Raw genomic sequence first — 14627 nt, 5'->3', positions numbered from 1 at the left:
CGAGGCCTGAATCTGACCCCCCCCCCCCACCCCCCTCCTCCCCCCACGCACAGGAACCGAACCCACACTCTCAGTCTTGTCTGAGGATCCAAACAGGGGGAAAGTGGAGCCAGCTCCGGGGTTCCTGGGCAATCTCTCGCCTGGGGTCGCGGGATTGGCGGCACTTTTGACCTGCGAGGGGGGGGATTCTGTCCGTCAGGGACTGGCTGGGTGTTGGGAGGGGGGAGCCGGAGCCCCCTCCCCACAGCCCCCCCCCCCACCCCCCCACCAACCCCCCGTCGCTCTCAGTAGATTGCCTCATCCATGTTGTCGTCACTGTCTCCCCCAAACTGCTCACCGTTGTCAAAGTACGACATGACGTAGTCCGTCTCCTGTTCAGAGATTCAAACCGGAAGGAATTAGAATAACTCCGCTTTGCAGCCAGGCTAAAGTTTATTTTATCAGTGTCACATTAACGCCGCAATGAAGTTACTGTGAAAATCCCCCACACTCCTGTCCGGGTTGCACTGAGGGAGAATTTTAGCCCGGCCGATCCCACCCTAACCAGCACAGTCTTTCGGACTGTGGGAGGAAACCGGAGCACCCGGAGGAAACCCATGCAGACACGGGGAGAATGTGCAGACTCCACACAGACCCGAGCCGGGAGTCGAAGCCGTGTCCCTTGGCACTCAGAGGCAGCAGCGCTAACCCGCTGTGTCACCCAACGATCACCAATAGGAGCCGTTTCTACAAGGGAAATGTTTTCGATATCCCGTTCCCTACTGACCAATACGGTGCCTGGGGAAATCTAACCAGTGTGGTTTATTTAGTTTCAGAACCTTTACCCAAATCTCACACCAGAGACCTGGGGCAGGTGTGTCTGTGTGTGTGTGTGTGTGTGTCTGAGTCTGAGTGTGTGACTGTGTCTGAGAGTGTGTGTGTGTGTCTCTGAGAGTCTCTGTGTGTGTGAGACTGAGAGTCTGTGTGTGTGTGTGAGACTGAGAGTCTGTGTGTGTGTGTGAGACTGAGAGTCTGTGTGTGTGTGTGAGACTGAGAGTCTCTGCGTGTGTGTGAGACTGAGAGTCTCTGCGTGTGTGTGAGACTGAGAGTCTCTGCGTGTGTGTGAGACTGAGAGTCTCTGCGTGTGTGTGAGACTGAGAGTCTCTGCGTGTGTGTGAGACTGAGAGTCTCTGCGTGTGTGTGAGACTGAGAGTCTCTGCGTGTGTGTGAGACTGAGAGTCTCTGCGTGTGTGTGAGACTGAGAGTCTCTGCGTGTGTGTGAGACTGAGAGTCTCTGCGTGTGTGTGAGACTGAGAGTCTCTGCGTGTGTGTGAGACTGAGAGTCTCTGTGTGTGTGTGAGACTGAGAGTCTCTGTGTGTGTGTGAGACTGAGAGTCTCTGTGTGTGTGTGAGACTGAGAGTCTCTGTGTGTGTGTGAGACTGAGAGTCTCTGTGGGTGTGTGAGACTGAGAGTCTCTGTGTGTGTGTGAGACTGAGAGTCTCTGTGTGTGTGTGAGACTGAGAGTCTCTGTGTGTGTGTGAGACTGAGAGTCTCTGTGTGTGTGTGAGACTGAGAGTCTCTGTGTGTGTGTGAGACTGAGAGTCTGTGTGTGTGTGTGACTGAGAGTCTGTGTGTGTGTGTGTGTGTGTGTGAGACTGAGAGTCTGTGTGTGTGTTTGTGTGTGTGTGTGTGTGTGTGTGTGTGTGTGTGTGTGTGTGCGCGCGTGCGCGCGAGCGAGCGCTGTAACTGGACCAATTACATTCAATACTGACTGTAATCACACACGGACAGAGAGGAGTTACAGCTCAGTGCCTGGGGTGGGATGGCGAGGGTCAGCGGTGATATCCGGGGTTGCCGGTGGGGGGGGGGGGGGCGGTTATTGTGAAGCAGCCAAAGCGAAGAGGAACATAAGTCACTCACTCCCCCTCCAGAGAGGTGAGGAGAGACAGTAGCCCTCAGAGAAGCAGCGAGAGCTTCCAGTCGCGTTCCAGACAGGGTGTCAGCTGAGACAGTGTTCCCAATGGCGGGGGGGGGGTGGGGGGGGGGGGGGGGGGGGAGTCCAGAACTAGTGCGGGGGGGGGTCAGAGTTTGAGGATAAGGGGTAAACCTTTTCGGACGGAGGGGGAGGGGAAATTTCTTCCCCCCAGAGGGTGGGCGAATTCACTGCCACAGAAAGTAGTCGAGGCCAAACGCTGTGTGATTTCAGGAAGGAATTAAATTTCGCTTCAAGAATCTACTGACTGTCGGGAAAACCCATCTGGTTCCCCTTCAGGGAAGGAAATCTGCCGTCCTTACCCCGGTCTGGCCTACACGTGACTCCAGAGAGCCACACAGCCAATGTGGGTGACTCTCAACTGCCCCTCCAAGGGGCAACTAGGGATGGGTAATAAACGTACACCAAGGTTTCAAACACTTCCAGGATGCTTGAATTGAAAATGGAGCCAGAGTTACAAAGATTGATAAGTATTCCCCGCTGGATATTGTGTCCCATTCCAAACCCCTGGGAGAGAGAGAGGGCGGGACTGGGATTCCCTCCAGAACGGGAGCTGGGATGAGGGGGAGGGAGAGACTGGGAGAAGCTGAGGTCACCACCCCCCCCCAAACCCCAACTCCGAGCGGAGAAGGGGTGGATTTAATCGAGGAGGCATGGAGAGAATCGGGAAAGGAACCGGAGTGGAGGGAGGGGAGAGAGACGGGGAGAATTCTGACGGAAAGGATCGAGTTGCTGTGATCTGGAAGGACACTGGAAGCAGATTCAATAGGAACTCGTACAGGGCGAGGGGAGAGGGGGTGGTGGGGGGTACTAATTGGATAGAGGATGCAGTGATTTTGCTGAGATCTCAGGGTGAGCGGACAGGCTGGGTAGAAAGGGGATTACAGATCGGAGACAGCAGCCTTGTTGTGGCAGGTCCGGCTGTCTCCGAGGTACAGCCATCGGAAAACACCACAACACACCGTACTCACCCTCCTCAACTCCTCCTCGTCATATTCCTCCTCATTCTCCTTCTCCTCCTCCTCCTTCTCCTGATCCTCCTCCTCGTCAGAGCTGTGAGCCTCTTCCTTCTGTTCCAACGTCTGGAAAGGATCGACACGGTTACAGAGCGGAGAGTGTTCAGGGCCCACTCTGTCCGTCAACACGCCGACCCCGCGCTCCCTCCCTCCGGCCCCACGCTCCCTCCCTCCGACCCCACGCTCCGTCCCTCCGGCCCCACGCTCCCTCCCTCCGTCAACACACCGACCCCACGCTCCCTCCCTCCGACCCCGCGCTCCCTCCCTCCGACCCCGCGCTCCCTCCCTCCGACCCCGCGCTCCCTCCCTCCGTCAACACACCGACCCCGCGCTCCCTCTCTCTCCCCACACTGACCCCCCTCTCTCTCCCCACACTGACCCCCCTCTCTCTCCCCACACTGACCCCCCTCTCTCTCCCCACACTGACCCCCCTCTCTCTCCCCACACTGACCCCCCTCTCTCTCCCCACACTGATCCCCCTCTCTCTCCCCACACTGATCCCCCTCTCTCTCCCCACACTGACCCCCCTCTCTCTCCCCACACTGACCCCCCTCTCTCTCCCCACACTGACCCCCCTCTCCCTCCCCACACTGACCCCCCTCTCTCTCCCCACACTGACCCCCCTCTCTCTCCCCACACTGACCCCCCTCTCTCTCCCCACACTGACCCCCCTCTCTCTCCCCACACTGACCCCCCTCTCTCTCCCCACACTGACCCCCCTCTCTCTCCCCACACTGACCCCCCTCTCTCTCCCCACACTGACCCCCCTCTCTCTCCCCACACTGACACACACTGACCCCCTGCACTCCCCCTCACGGGGACACTCTCGGTAACTCCTCGCTGCGCTTTGCCAGTTTACCTCCAGTTTTTTGATGATTTCCTCTTTCTCCACCGTTGTTCTGGGTCCGATCTTCCTGGTGCAGAGTGGGGTCTCTGTAAACACAATCGACACGACAGCAGGTCAGTCATCGCACAGATTCATCCAGATTGAGAGAGAGAGAAGGTAGTGTGTGACCAACCTCATTCTGTTTATATTTAGCTTCTTTCATTTATTTATTAATGTCACAAGTAGGCTTACATTAACACTGCAATGAAGTTACTGTGAAAATCCCAGAGTTGCCACACTCGTATTAGGTAGACTAAGGGGCAATTTAGCACGGCCAATCCACCCTAACCTACACATCTTTGGACGCTAAGGGACAATTTAGCACGGCCAATCCACCCTAACCTACACATCTTTGGACACTAAGGGACAATTTAGCATGGCCAATCCAGCCTAACCTACACATCTTTGGACACTAAGGGACAATTTAGCATGGCCAATCCAGCCTAACCTACACATCTTTGGACACTAAGGGGCAATTTAGCATGGCCAATCCAGCCTAACCTACACATCTTTGGGCACTAAGGGGCAATTTAGCACGGCCAATCCACCCTAACCTACACATCTTTGGACGCTAAGGGACAATTTAGCACGGCCAATCCACCCTAACCTACACATCTTTGGACGCTAAGGGGCAATTTAGCACGGCCAATCCACCCTAACCTACACATCTTTGGACGCTAAGGGACAATTTAGCACGGCCAATCCACCCTAACCTACACATCTTTGGACACTAAGGGACAATTTAGCATGGCCAATCCAGCCTAACCTACACATCTTTGGACACTAAGGGACAATTTAGCATGGCCAATCCAGCCTAACCTACACATCTTTGGACACTAAGGGGCAATTTAGCATGGCCAATCCAGCCTAACCTACACATCTTTGGGCACTAAGGGGCAATTTAGCACGGCCAATCCCCCCTAACCCGCACATCTTTCGGACTGTGGAAAGAAACCGGAGCACCCGGGGGAAATCTACACAGAGAAGGGGAGAACGTGCAGACTGCACACAGACAGTGACCCGAGCCGGGAATCGAACCCGGGTCCCTGGAGCTATGAGGCCGCAGTGCTGACCCACTGTGCCAAGTTTGTCAGTGTGAGTGCAGTGGATACTGTCTGTATTTGGACTTTCCCGAGGTGCCTGATTGTCGCACAGCAGACAGTTCAGCCATATCGAAGCCCGCGGGGGGGTATGTGGGAGCGGTATCGTGCATTCACCAGTGTCTGGAGGTCGGAAAGCACTGAGTAGTGGCCAACACTGGTGATCGGATGGAGGGATTCAAGTCTTCAAAACTTTATTAGTGTCACAAAAAAGGTTTCCATTAACACTGCAGTGAAGTTACTGTGAAAAGAAGTGTGCCCAGAACCATCAGTACCAGACACATCTGGTCACTCTGGATCACTCTGTTTATTCCCGGATAAACTCGGTTTGTCCTCACGGGGATGACAGAGGTTGAGGGGGTCTCATAGAACCCTACAGTACAGAAAGAGGCCATTTGGCCCATCGGGTCTGCACCGACCACAATCCCACCCAGGCCCTACCCCCATATCCCTACACATTTATCCACTAATCCCCCTAACCTACACATCCCTGGACACTAAGGGGCAGTTTCTTAGCACGGCCAATCAACCTAACCAGCACGTCTTTGGAGTGTGGGAGGAAACCGGAGCACCCGGAGGAAACCCACGCAGACACGGGGAGAATGTGCAGACTCCACACAGTGACAGACAGTGACCCGAGCCGGGAATCGAACCCGGGTCCCTGGAGCTGTGAGGCAGCAGCACTAACCCCACTGTGCTACCGTGCCGCCCACAATGTGACCCTGATAGAGGTTTACAAGGTTATGAGGGGCAGAGTGGATAGTCAGAAGCTTTCTCCCCCCAGGGTGGAAGAGTCAAGGTTTAAGGTGCGAGGGGAAAAGTTTGGAAGAGATGCGAGGGGTAAGTTTTTTTTTTACACAGAGGATGGTGAGTGTCTGGGACGCCCGGGGAGGGGGTGGGAGCGGGAACGATAGTGGGATTTAAGGGGCAACTGGACAAACCCATGAATAGGATGGGAATGGGAGGGTACGGACTCTGTAAGCACGTACGGTTTTAGTTTAGGATTCATGGTCGGAGCAGGAGGGCCTGAAGGGCCTGTTCCTGTGCTGGAGAGTACTCTGTTGCTCCTGCTGTGCCTGTCCAGACTCACGGTTGATAGTTTAGTCCCTGACTGGCCTTGCGTCTGCGAACATGTCTCCATCTGTGATGTTATGTGAAATTCTCTGGGAAAGTCAATAAACATCATCCCGTGTAGTTACCCCAGCCCAGATTCACCTGTTACGCCGTAAACCGCCCCCCAGAAAAACCCAAATCACCATCGGGAAAGCACAGGCAGACACGGCGGCCTGGCTGTACAGGTCACAGGACAGGTACCAGCACCAAGCAAAATATCAAAACGGTGCTGGAGGGTGTAACCGTCTGTCTGCATCAGGACAGTGTGGCGTCTGCCTGTAGTCCGGCTGTGTCGGGACAGGGCGGTGTCTGCCTGTAGTCTGGCTGTGTGTCGGGACAGGGTGGTGTCTGTCTGTAGTCTGGCTGTGTCTGTCTGTAGTCTGCCTGTGTGTCGGGACTGTGCAAAATATCAAAACAGTGCTGGAGGGTGTAACCGTCTGTCTGTAGACTGACTGTGTCAGGATGGTGCGGTGTCTGTCTGTAGTCTGGCTGTGTCGGGACAGTGCGGTGTCCACCTGTAGTCTGGCTGTGTCGGGACAGTGCGGTGTCCACCTGTAGTCTGGCTGCATCAGGACAGTGTGGTGCCCACCTGTAGTCTGGCTATGTCGGGACAGGGCGGTGTCTGTCTGTAGTCTGGCTGTGTGTCGGGATGCTGTGGTGTCTGCCTGTAGTCAGGCTGTGTCGGGACAGTGCGGTGTCTGTCTGTAGTCCGGCTGTGTGTCGGGACGGTACGGTGTCTGTCTATATCAGGACGGTGTTGTGTCTGCCTGTAGTCTGGCTGTGTCGGGACGGTGTGGTGTCTGCCTGTAGTCCGGCTGTGTCGGGACGGTGTGGGAATCCCCCTGGGCCTTGCATACTCACTGTCCTTTGCTGGTTTTCGAATGCGGATCTTCAGTTCCCGCGGTAACCGGCGCCAATCTGAAACGAGAGAGACGGATTGGCTGGGACGTGCGGAGGGAGAGGCCGCGTGTCAAAGGTTAAAGTGGAGAAAACACAACTAGCTGCACAAGGGGGCAAAAGTTACTGTGAAAATCGCCAGAATCTGGCGCCTGTTCGGGTACACTGTGGGAGAACTGAGCACGGCCAACGTATCTAACCATGATAAAATGCCCCTTAGTGTCAGGGGAATTAGCAGAGTAAATACGTGGGGTTAGGGGGATAGGACTGTTGTCAGTGCAGGTTTGATGGGCCGAACATTCTCCTTCTGCACTGCAGGGATCCTATGTAACTGACCACTGGAAAACGCAACTGGGAATGGGGAATGGTTTGTTACAGGCGGGCAGGGTGATGGCACACCAAGCACTCGCAGTGAAACCATTGAGAAATTAGTAGGTATTAAATACCTTCCACAAGGGGAGGCGACGGCCTGGTGGTATTATCGCTGGACTATTAATCAGCGAACGTTCTGGGGGACCCGGGTTCGAATCCCGCCCGCGGCAGACGGTGGAATTTGAATTCAATAAAAAATATCTGGGATTAAGAAGCTACTGATTGTCGGGAAAACCCGTCCTTTCGGGAAGGAGATCCGCCCTCCTTACCCCGGTCTGGCCTACGTGTGACGCAGAGAGCAACAGCAATGGGGTTGACTCTCAACTGCCCCTCCAAGGGGTAACTAGGGTTGGGTAATAAATGCTGGACCCAGCCAGCGACACCCGTGTCCCAGGATTGAATAAAGAAATCCTGGCAATCTTCCTGATGTAGAATCATAGAACCCTACAGTACAGAAAGAGGCCATTCGGCCCATCGAGTCTGCACTGACCACAATCCCACCCAGGCCCTACCCCCATATATTTACCCACTAATCCCTCAAATCTATGCATCGTAGGACACCAAGGGCCAATTTTAGCATGGCCGATCCACCCTAACCAGGTAGGTAGATGGTGGAGACAGTGGCAGAGACCCATCCCCAGGCAGCAGAGAGTGCAAACAGCCCCGGCTGCGAGGGGCAGCCCAGGCCTCCGACCAAACCGAGGGAGTAAACATAAGAACATAAGAAATAGGAGCAGGAGTAGGCCATCTAGCCCTTTGAGCCTGCCCCGCCATTCAATAAGATCATGGCTGATCTGTCGTGTCTCAGTTCCACATTCCCACCCTCTCCCCATAACCCTTAATCCCCTCGCTTATCAAGAACCCATCAACCCGCGTCTTAAAAATATTGAGCGAGGCAGCCTCCACCACTTCAACAGGCAGAGAATTCCAGAGATTCACCACCCTTTGAGTGAAGAAGTTCCTCCTCAACTCCGTTCTAAACCGCCCCCCCCTTTATCTTGAGGCTGTGCCCTCTAGTCCTACTATCCTTTCTGAGCGGGAAGAATCTCTCCACCTCTATCCATCCCATTCATCATCTTATACGTCTCAATGAGATCTCCCCTCATTCTTCTAAACTCTAACGAGTACAAGCCTAGTTTATTCAGCCTCTCCTCATAGCTCAACCCCCTCAACTCCGGTATCAGCCTAGTAAACCTCCTCTGCACTCCCTCCAAGGCCAAAATATCCTTGCGTAAGTGCGGCGCCCAAAACTGCACACAGTACTCCAGCTGCGTTCCCGCTCACTCACCGGGGTTCCACTCGATGGTGTTGTCGGTGGGTCCTGAGGATTGGTACTTATCAGAGTAACGCTCGATATCTGGGGAAAACAGAACAGCGGCACTGCGTCACGTCGCAAAGCAGACATCAAACAGAAAGACATCAGAGCCAAACTGAGAGATAGGTGGCTGGACAGAGAGATCAGTTCAGCAGGGTGTTAGTAGGAGTTATTAAAAAACGTTTAGGCTATTACATGGGTATAGAGGGACGTGGGCCAAACGCGGGTAATTGGGATTAACTCAGTGGTCAAAACTGGCAGCATGGACAAGTTGGGCCGAAGGGCCTGTTTCCATGCTGTAAACATCTCTGATAGATTACTCAAGCACGGTAATGGGGTGGCACAGTGGGGTTAGCGCTGCTGCCTCACAGCGCCAGGGACCCGGGTTTGATTCCTGGCTCAGGTCACTGTCTGTGTGTGGATCTGCACATTCTCCCCGTGTCTGCGTGGGTTTCCTGCGGCTCTCCCGTTTCCTCCCACACTCCAAAGACGTGCGGTTTAGGTTGACTGGCCGTGTTAAATTGCCCCTCAGTGTCGGGGGGGGATTAGCAGGGTAAATGCGTTGAGTTATTGGGAGAGGGCCTGGGTGGGATTGTGGTTGGTGCAGACTCAAGGGACCGAATGGTCTCTTTCTGCACTGTGGAAAAAATACAAGACACAGCCTGTGACCACCGTCACCCAACCATAACCCCCTGCCCCACAGGCGCAGGCGGGCACAGAGCTCCCAAAAGTAGGGGCGGAGGGAATGACGGAAGAGCACACATTAAGTAGGGGGCGCTGAGACGGAGTTTTGGGAGGAGCGAGGGGTTGCAACATTGGGGGAGGGGGCATGGGGGATTGGCTGGGGGAAGGAGGAAAGAGGGGGCGATGGGGGGGATGTGGGTGGGGAAGAGAGGGTGATGGGGGGGGGGGGCGGGAAAAGAGAAGAGGCCGATGTTGGTGGTGGGGGCGGAGGGTGGACAGGGAAGCGGAGAGGCGACACGCTCCTGAATGGCGTCCCACTCTGTTACCTTTCTTGGGAGCTGCAGGCTTGACGTAATAGGGCAGGGTCCTCATGGCCCCACGCAGCTCCTGTTTCAGAGCCAGCATGTACTCAGCTTCCTCTCCCACATGTAAGGGAACGGCCTTGAACTCTAGAGACTGAGACACACACAAACCATCAGAGAGAGGATTGAGGTTCAGATCACTGCAGCATCACCCCAACACTCAGAACAGTCCTCAACACACACTGGACACCATTACCCCCTGACCCTTCCCAACACACAACCTCCCCTGACCCTCCCAACACACAACCTCCCCTGACCCTCCCAACACACGCAAAACTCCCCCCGACCCTCCCTACGTGTGTCAAATTTGGCATGTCCAACTCTCACCAACTTTTACAGATGCCCCCATAGAAAGCATTCTTTCTGGGTGTATCACAGCTCGGTCTGGGCTCCTGCTCTGCCCAAGACCGCAAGGAACTACAAAAGGGTGGTGAATGTAGCCCCAATCCCATCACGCAAACCAGCCTCCCATCCATTGACTCTGTCTACACTTCCCGCTGCCTCGGGGGAAAAGAGCCGGCATAATCAAGGACCCCCCCCCACACACCCCAGACATTCTCTCTTCCACCTTCTTCCATTGGGGAAAAGATACAAAAGTCTTGATTTATTATTGTCACATGTATTGGGACGCAGTGAAAAGTATTGTTTCTTGCGCACTACACAGACAAAGCAGACCCTTTGGAGATGGGTGAAAGGGAAGTGGGGAATAGGGGGCCAGGTGGATTTGAGACCAGGGAGAGATCAGCCATGATCTGTTTGAACGGCGGAACAGGCTCGAAGGGCTAAATTGCCAACTTCTGCTCCTAATTCCTACGTTACTATAGATAATCCTTAAATTGGAACTAGAGAATAGTTAGCATTTAAAAATTATCCCTTGTCAAGGTTAAGTATTTCAATTGGGTGGCACAGTGGGTTAGCGCTGCTGCCTCTCGGCGCCAGGGACCCGGGTTCGATTCCCGGCTCGGGGCCACCGTCTGTGTGGAGTCTGCACATTCTCCCGGTGTCTGCGTGGGTTTCCTCCGGTTTCCTCCCACAGGCTGAAAGACTGTGCTGGTTAGGGTGCATTGGGCCGTGCTAAATTCTCATTGTGTACCTGAGCAGGCGCCGGAATGTGGCGACTCGGGGATTTTCGCAGTAACTTCATTGCAGTGTGAATGTAAGCCTTACTTGTGACACTAATAAATTAGCACTACTTTTTAAAAGTTTACTTACAAGGGGGCTCAGGTTCAAAGTGGGGGGGGAGAGATTAAGGGAGACGTGCGGGGAAAGTTTTTCAGAGTGGTGGGTGCCTGGAACGCCAGAGGTGATGGAGGAAACAGGCACATTAGCAACACTTAAGAGGCATCTGGGTGGGTACATGCATAGGGAGGGGAGAGAGAGATACGGACTGAAAAAGGGTAGAAGGTTTTTTTAAGTTTAGTTGGGACATCACGATCAGCGCAGCGCTGAAGGACCTGTTCCTGTGCTGTATTGTTCTTTTTCATTATTTAATAATATTATTTCACAACAACAAGAAAATTTGTTTTAATAAAAGCTTCCTAATGCGAATCATACCCAGAGTGAAACACCTCATACTCACACTAATGCCAAAGTCAAACAAAGTTTGGGGTCTAATCGAACTTCAGAATAGGAGAGGCAGGTTAATGGGGTGGTGAAAAAGGTGTACGGCACTCTCGCCTGTATCAATCGGGGTGTAGGTTACAAAAATAGAGAGGTCGTGGTGGAGTTATATAGAACTTTAGCGAGGCCACAGCTGGAGCACCGTGTGCAGTTCTGGTCACCACATTCTAGGAAGGATGTGAATGCACTGGAGGGGGTGCGGAGGAGTTTCACCAGGGTGCTGCCTGGGATGGAACATTTGAGTGACAAAGAGAGGCTTGGGTTGTTTACCCTGGAGCAGAGAAGACTGAGGGGGCGACCTGATCGAGGTGTACAAGATGATGAGGGGGGTGGATAGGGAGCAGCTGTTCCCCTTAGGAGGGTCAGTTACGAGGGGGACACAAGTTAAAAGTGAGGGGTGGGAGGTTTGGGAGGGGGGTGGGGGGGAGCGGATTTGAGAGAACTTTTTTTTTAAACCCAGGAGGTGGTGACGGTCCGGGAACGCGCTGCCTGGGAGATTGGTGGAGGTGGGATGGCTTGCGTCTTTTTACAAAGTGCCTGGATGAGCACTTGGCACGCTGTAACACTCAGGGCTACGGGCCGAGTGCTGGCAAGTGGGGTTAGGTGGGCAGCTCAGGGCCTTTCATACGTTGGTGCAGACACGATGGGCTGAAGGGCCTCATCTGCACTGTAGGATTCTGAATATACCTTGGAGCTCCTGATCTGATAACTAACGGTGTTACATCGATTAACGGTTGGTCAGTTATGGATAAACCAAATATTTCCGGGTGTGACGGGCTCCTAGTGAAGTGAAAGTTTATTCATTAGTCATAAGTAAGGCAAACATTAACACTGCAATGAAGTTACTGTGCAATGCCTCTAGTCGCCACGCTCCGGCGCCTGTTCGGGTCAATGCGCCCCGAACCGGCACGTCCTTCAGACTGTGGGAGGAAACCCACGCACACACGGGGAGGATGTGCAGACTCCACACATGATGTGGAGGTGCCTGCCTTGGACTGGGGGTAAAACAGAAAGAAATCTCACAACACCAGCTCAAAGTCCAACGGATTTATTTGCAGCAGAACTCCCATCCACCTGAAGAAGGAACAATGTGTTCCGAAAGCTTGGGGCCTTTGCTACAAATAAATTTGTTGGACTTTTAAGCTGGCGTTGTGAGATTTCTTTCTGTTTTAGACTCCACACAGACAGTAACCCAAGCCGGGAATCTAACCCGGATCAACACCAGGTTGAGGAGTTTGAACGGATTTGATGGCGTGTTTTCCGGATGGACTCTCTGGGGCGGGGGGAAGGGTCCAGATCAAAAGGGCAGAACATTTAAACTTGAACTAGGCTGGGGGATGGGGTGGGGGAGGGTCTCAGGGGTCATCGCAGCGACAGGGGGTGGCGAGGGGTCAGGATGAGGGGGTGAAGCGTCCAGAAGGAGGTCGTTCTGCCCATCGAGTCAGTACCGACTCTCCGAAAGAGTGTCTTACCCAGGCCCCATCCCCTAACCCCACACACTTACCAGGGTCAATCCATCTAACCTACACATCTTTGGAAGGGTAGGTATCAGGGGTTGGGGGTGGGCAAAGTCAGGGTCAGGGGGAAGGGCTGTGGCTGAAGTCAGGGGTGAGGGATCAGGGTTGGGGACGGGGGGGGGTGATGATGTGCCAGTGGGTGAGAGTTGAGGGGTCGGGGTTCGGGGGGCAGAGCGAGGGGTCGGGGTTCGGGGGGCAGAGCGAGGGGTCGGGGTTCGGGGGGCAGAGCGAGGGGTCGGGGTTCGGGGGGCAGAGCGAGGGGTCGGGGTTCGGGGGGCAGAGCGAGGGGTCGGGGTTCGGGGGGCAGAGCGAGGGGTCGGGGTTCGGGGGGCAGAGCGAAGGGGTCGGGGGGCAGAGCGAAGGGGTCGGGGGGCAGAGCGAAGGGGTCGGGGGGCAGAGCGAAGGGGTCGGGGGGCAGAGCGAAGGGGTCGGGGGGCAGAGCGAAGGGGTCGGGGGGCAGAGCGAAGGGGTCGGGGGGCAGAGCGAAGGGGTCGGGGGGCAGAGCGAAGGGGTCGGGGGGCAGAGCGAAGGGGTCGGGGGGCAGAGCGAAGGGGTCGGGGGGCAGAGCGAAGGGGTCGGGGGGCAGAGCGAAGGGGTCGGGGGGCAGAGCGAAGGGGTCGGGGGGCAGAGCGAAGGGGTCGGGGGGCAGAGCGAAGGGGTCGGGGGGCAGAGCGAAGGGGTCGGGGGGCAGAGCGAAGGGGTCGGGGTCAGAGCGAAGGGGTCGGGGGTCAGAGCGAAGGGGTCAGGGGGTCAGAGCGAAGGGGTCGGGGGTCAGAGCGAAGGGGTCAGGGGGTCAGAGCGAAGGGGTCAGGGGGTCAGAGTGAAGGGGTCAGGGGGTCAGAGTGAAGGGGTCAGGGGGTCAGAGTGAAGGGGTCAGGGGGTCAGAGTGAAGGGGTCAGGGGGTCAGAGTGAAGGGGTCAGGGGGTCAGAGTGAAGGGGTCGGGGGGTCAGAGTGAAGGGGTCGGGGGGCAGAGTGAAGGGGTCGGGGGGCAGAGTGAAGGGGTCGGGGGTCAGAGTGAAGGGGTCAGGGGGTCAGAGTGAAGGGGTCAGGGGGTCAGAGTGAAGGGGTCAGGGGGTCAGAGTGAAGGGGTCAGGGGGTCAGAGTGAAGGGGTCAGGGGGTCAGAGTGAAGGGGTCAGGGGGTCAGTGTTGACTCTCTTACCGGGTAGAGCGGTCCGGGTTGCAGGGTGGGCGGCGGTAGAGTCTCCCCCTTCCCCATGGCCATCAGCTCCACATTGAGGGAGAGCGCGGCCTGGCCCTGAGGCCGGGCCCGGGAACCCAGCATCCCGGGGGCCGGGGATCCCTGTGATTCTCTCAGTCTCCGGGCCCGGGGCTCCCTCACACACACACAGGCCGGCCCGGGGCTGGAACCGGGTCTCTCTCCGTCCCGGCGCCGCCGCTCGAGCGCCTCACAAACCCCGCCCCCCCTCTGATTGACAGCCGGGGGGGAAAGGAGGGCCCACTCTGAGCATGCGCTCTCCTTCTCCTTCGCTGTCTCTCCGGGCAACGGGGGCGGAGTCAGGACCGGGGCTCACGCCGCGCATGCTCTCTGTGCTCTCCTCGTCGGGCCGCGGGAGGGCGGGGTTGGATTTCAGTAGGCGGGGCTGGGGGCGGGGCTGTGTTTCAGTGCGGGGGAACACACCGCGCAGGCGCTCTGCTCTCTCCCCACGGAGGCGCTCCAGGCCGCGGGGCGGGGCCGTGTTTCGGTGGGCGGGGCTGACTGTGCGCAGGCGCTCTCTGCTCTCTCCCCATGGAGGCGCTCCAGGCCGCGGG

At 56.0% G+C, this 14627-nt stretch overlaps 1 protein-coding gene across 1 annotated transcript; it reads right to left on the bottom strand.

The window, feature by feature from the left end:
- Window positions 1–284: 284 nt before the first annotated feature.
- LOC145339814 (DNA-directed RNA polymerase III subunit RPC7-like) lies at window positions 285–14276 on the bottom strand. The gene is made up of 7 exons (XM_080184343.1): window positions 14017–14276; window positions 9683–9812; window positions 8646–8714; window positions 6950–7006; window positions 3849–3922; window positions 2945–3055; window positions 285–371 (listed from the first exon to the last, which is right to left on the bottom strand). The coding sequence occupies exons 1-7, from the start codon at window positions 14137–14139 to the stop codon at window positions 285–287; spliced, it is 651 nt and encodes a 216-aa protein (XP_080040469.1). The 5' UTR covers window positions 14140–14276.
- Between the last annotated feature and the right edge of the window lie 351 nt (window positions 14277–14627).

This window comes from Carcharhinus amblyrhynchos, unplaced genomic scaffold (genome assembly GCF_965287045.1).
Source record: "Carcharhinus amblyrhynchos unplaced genomic scaffold, sCarAmb.v2.hapA scaffold_686, whole genome shotgun sequence".
NCBI lineage: Eukaryota > Metazoa > Chordata > Chondrichthyes > Carcharhiniformes > Carcharhinidae > Carcharhinus > Carcharhinus amblyrhynchos.
This window is presented reverse-complemented; position numbering and strand designations above follow the sequence as displayed.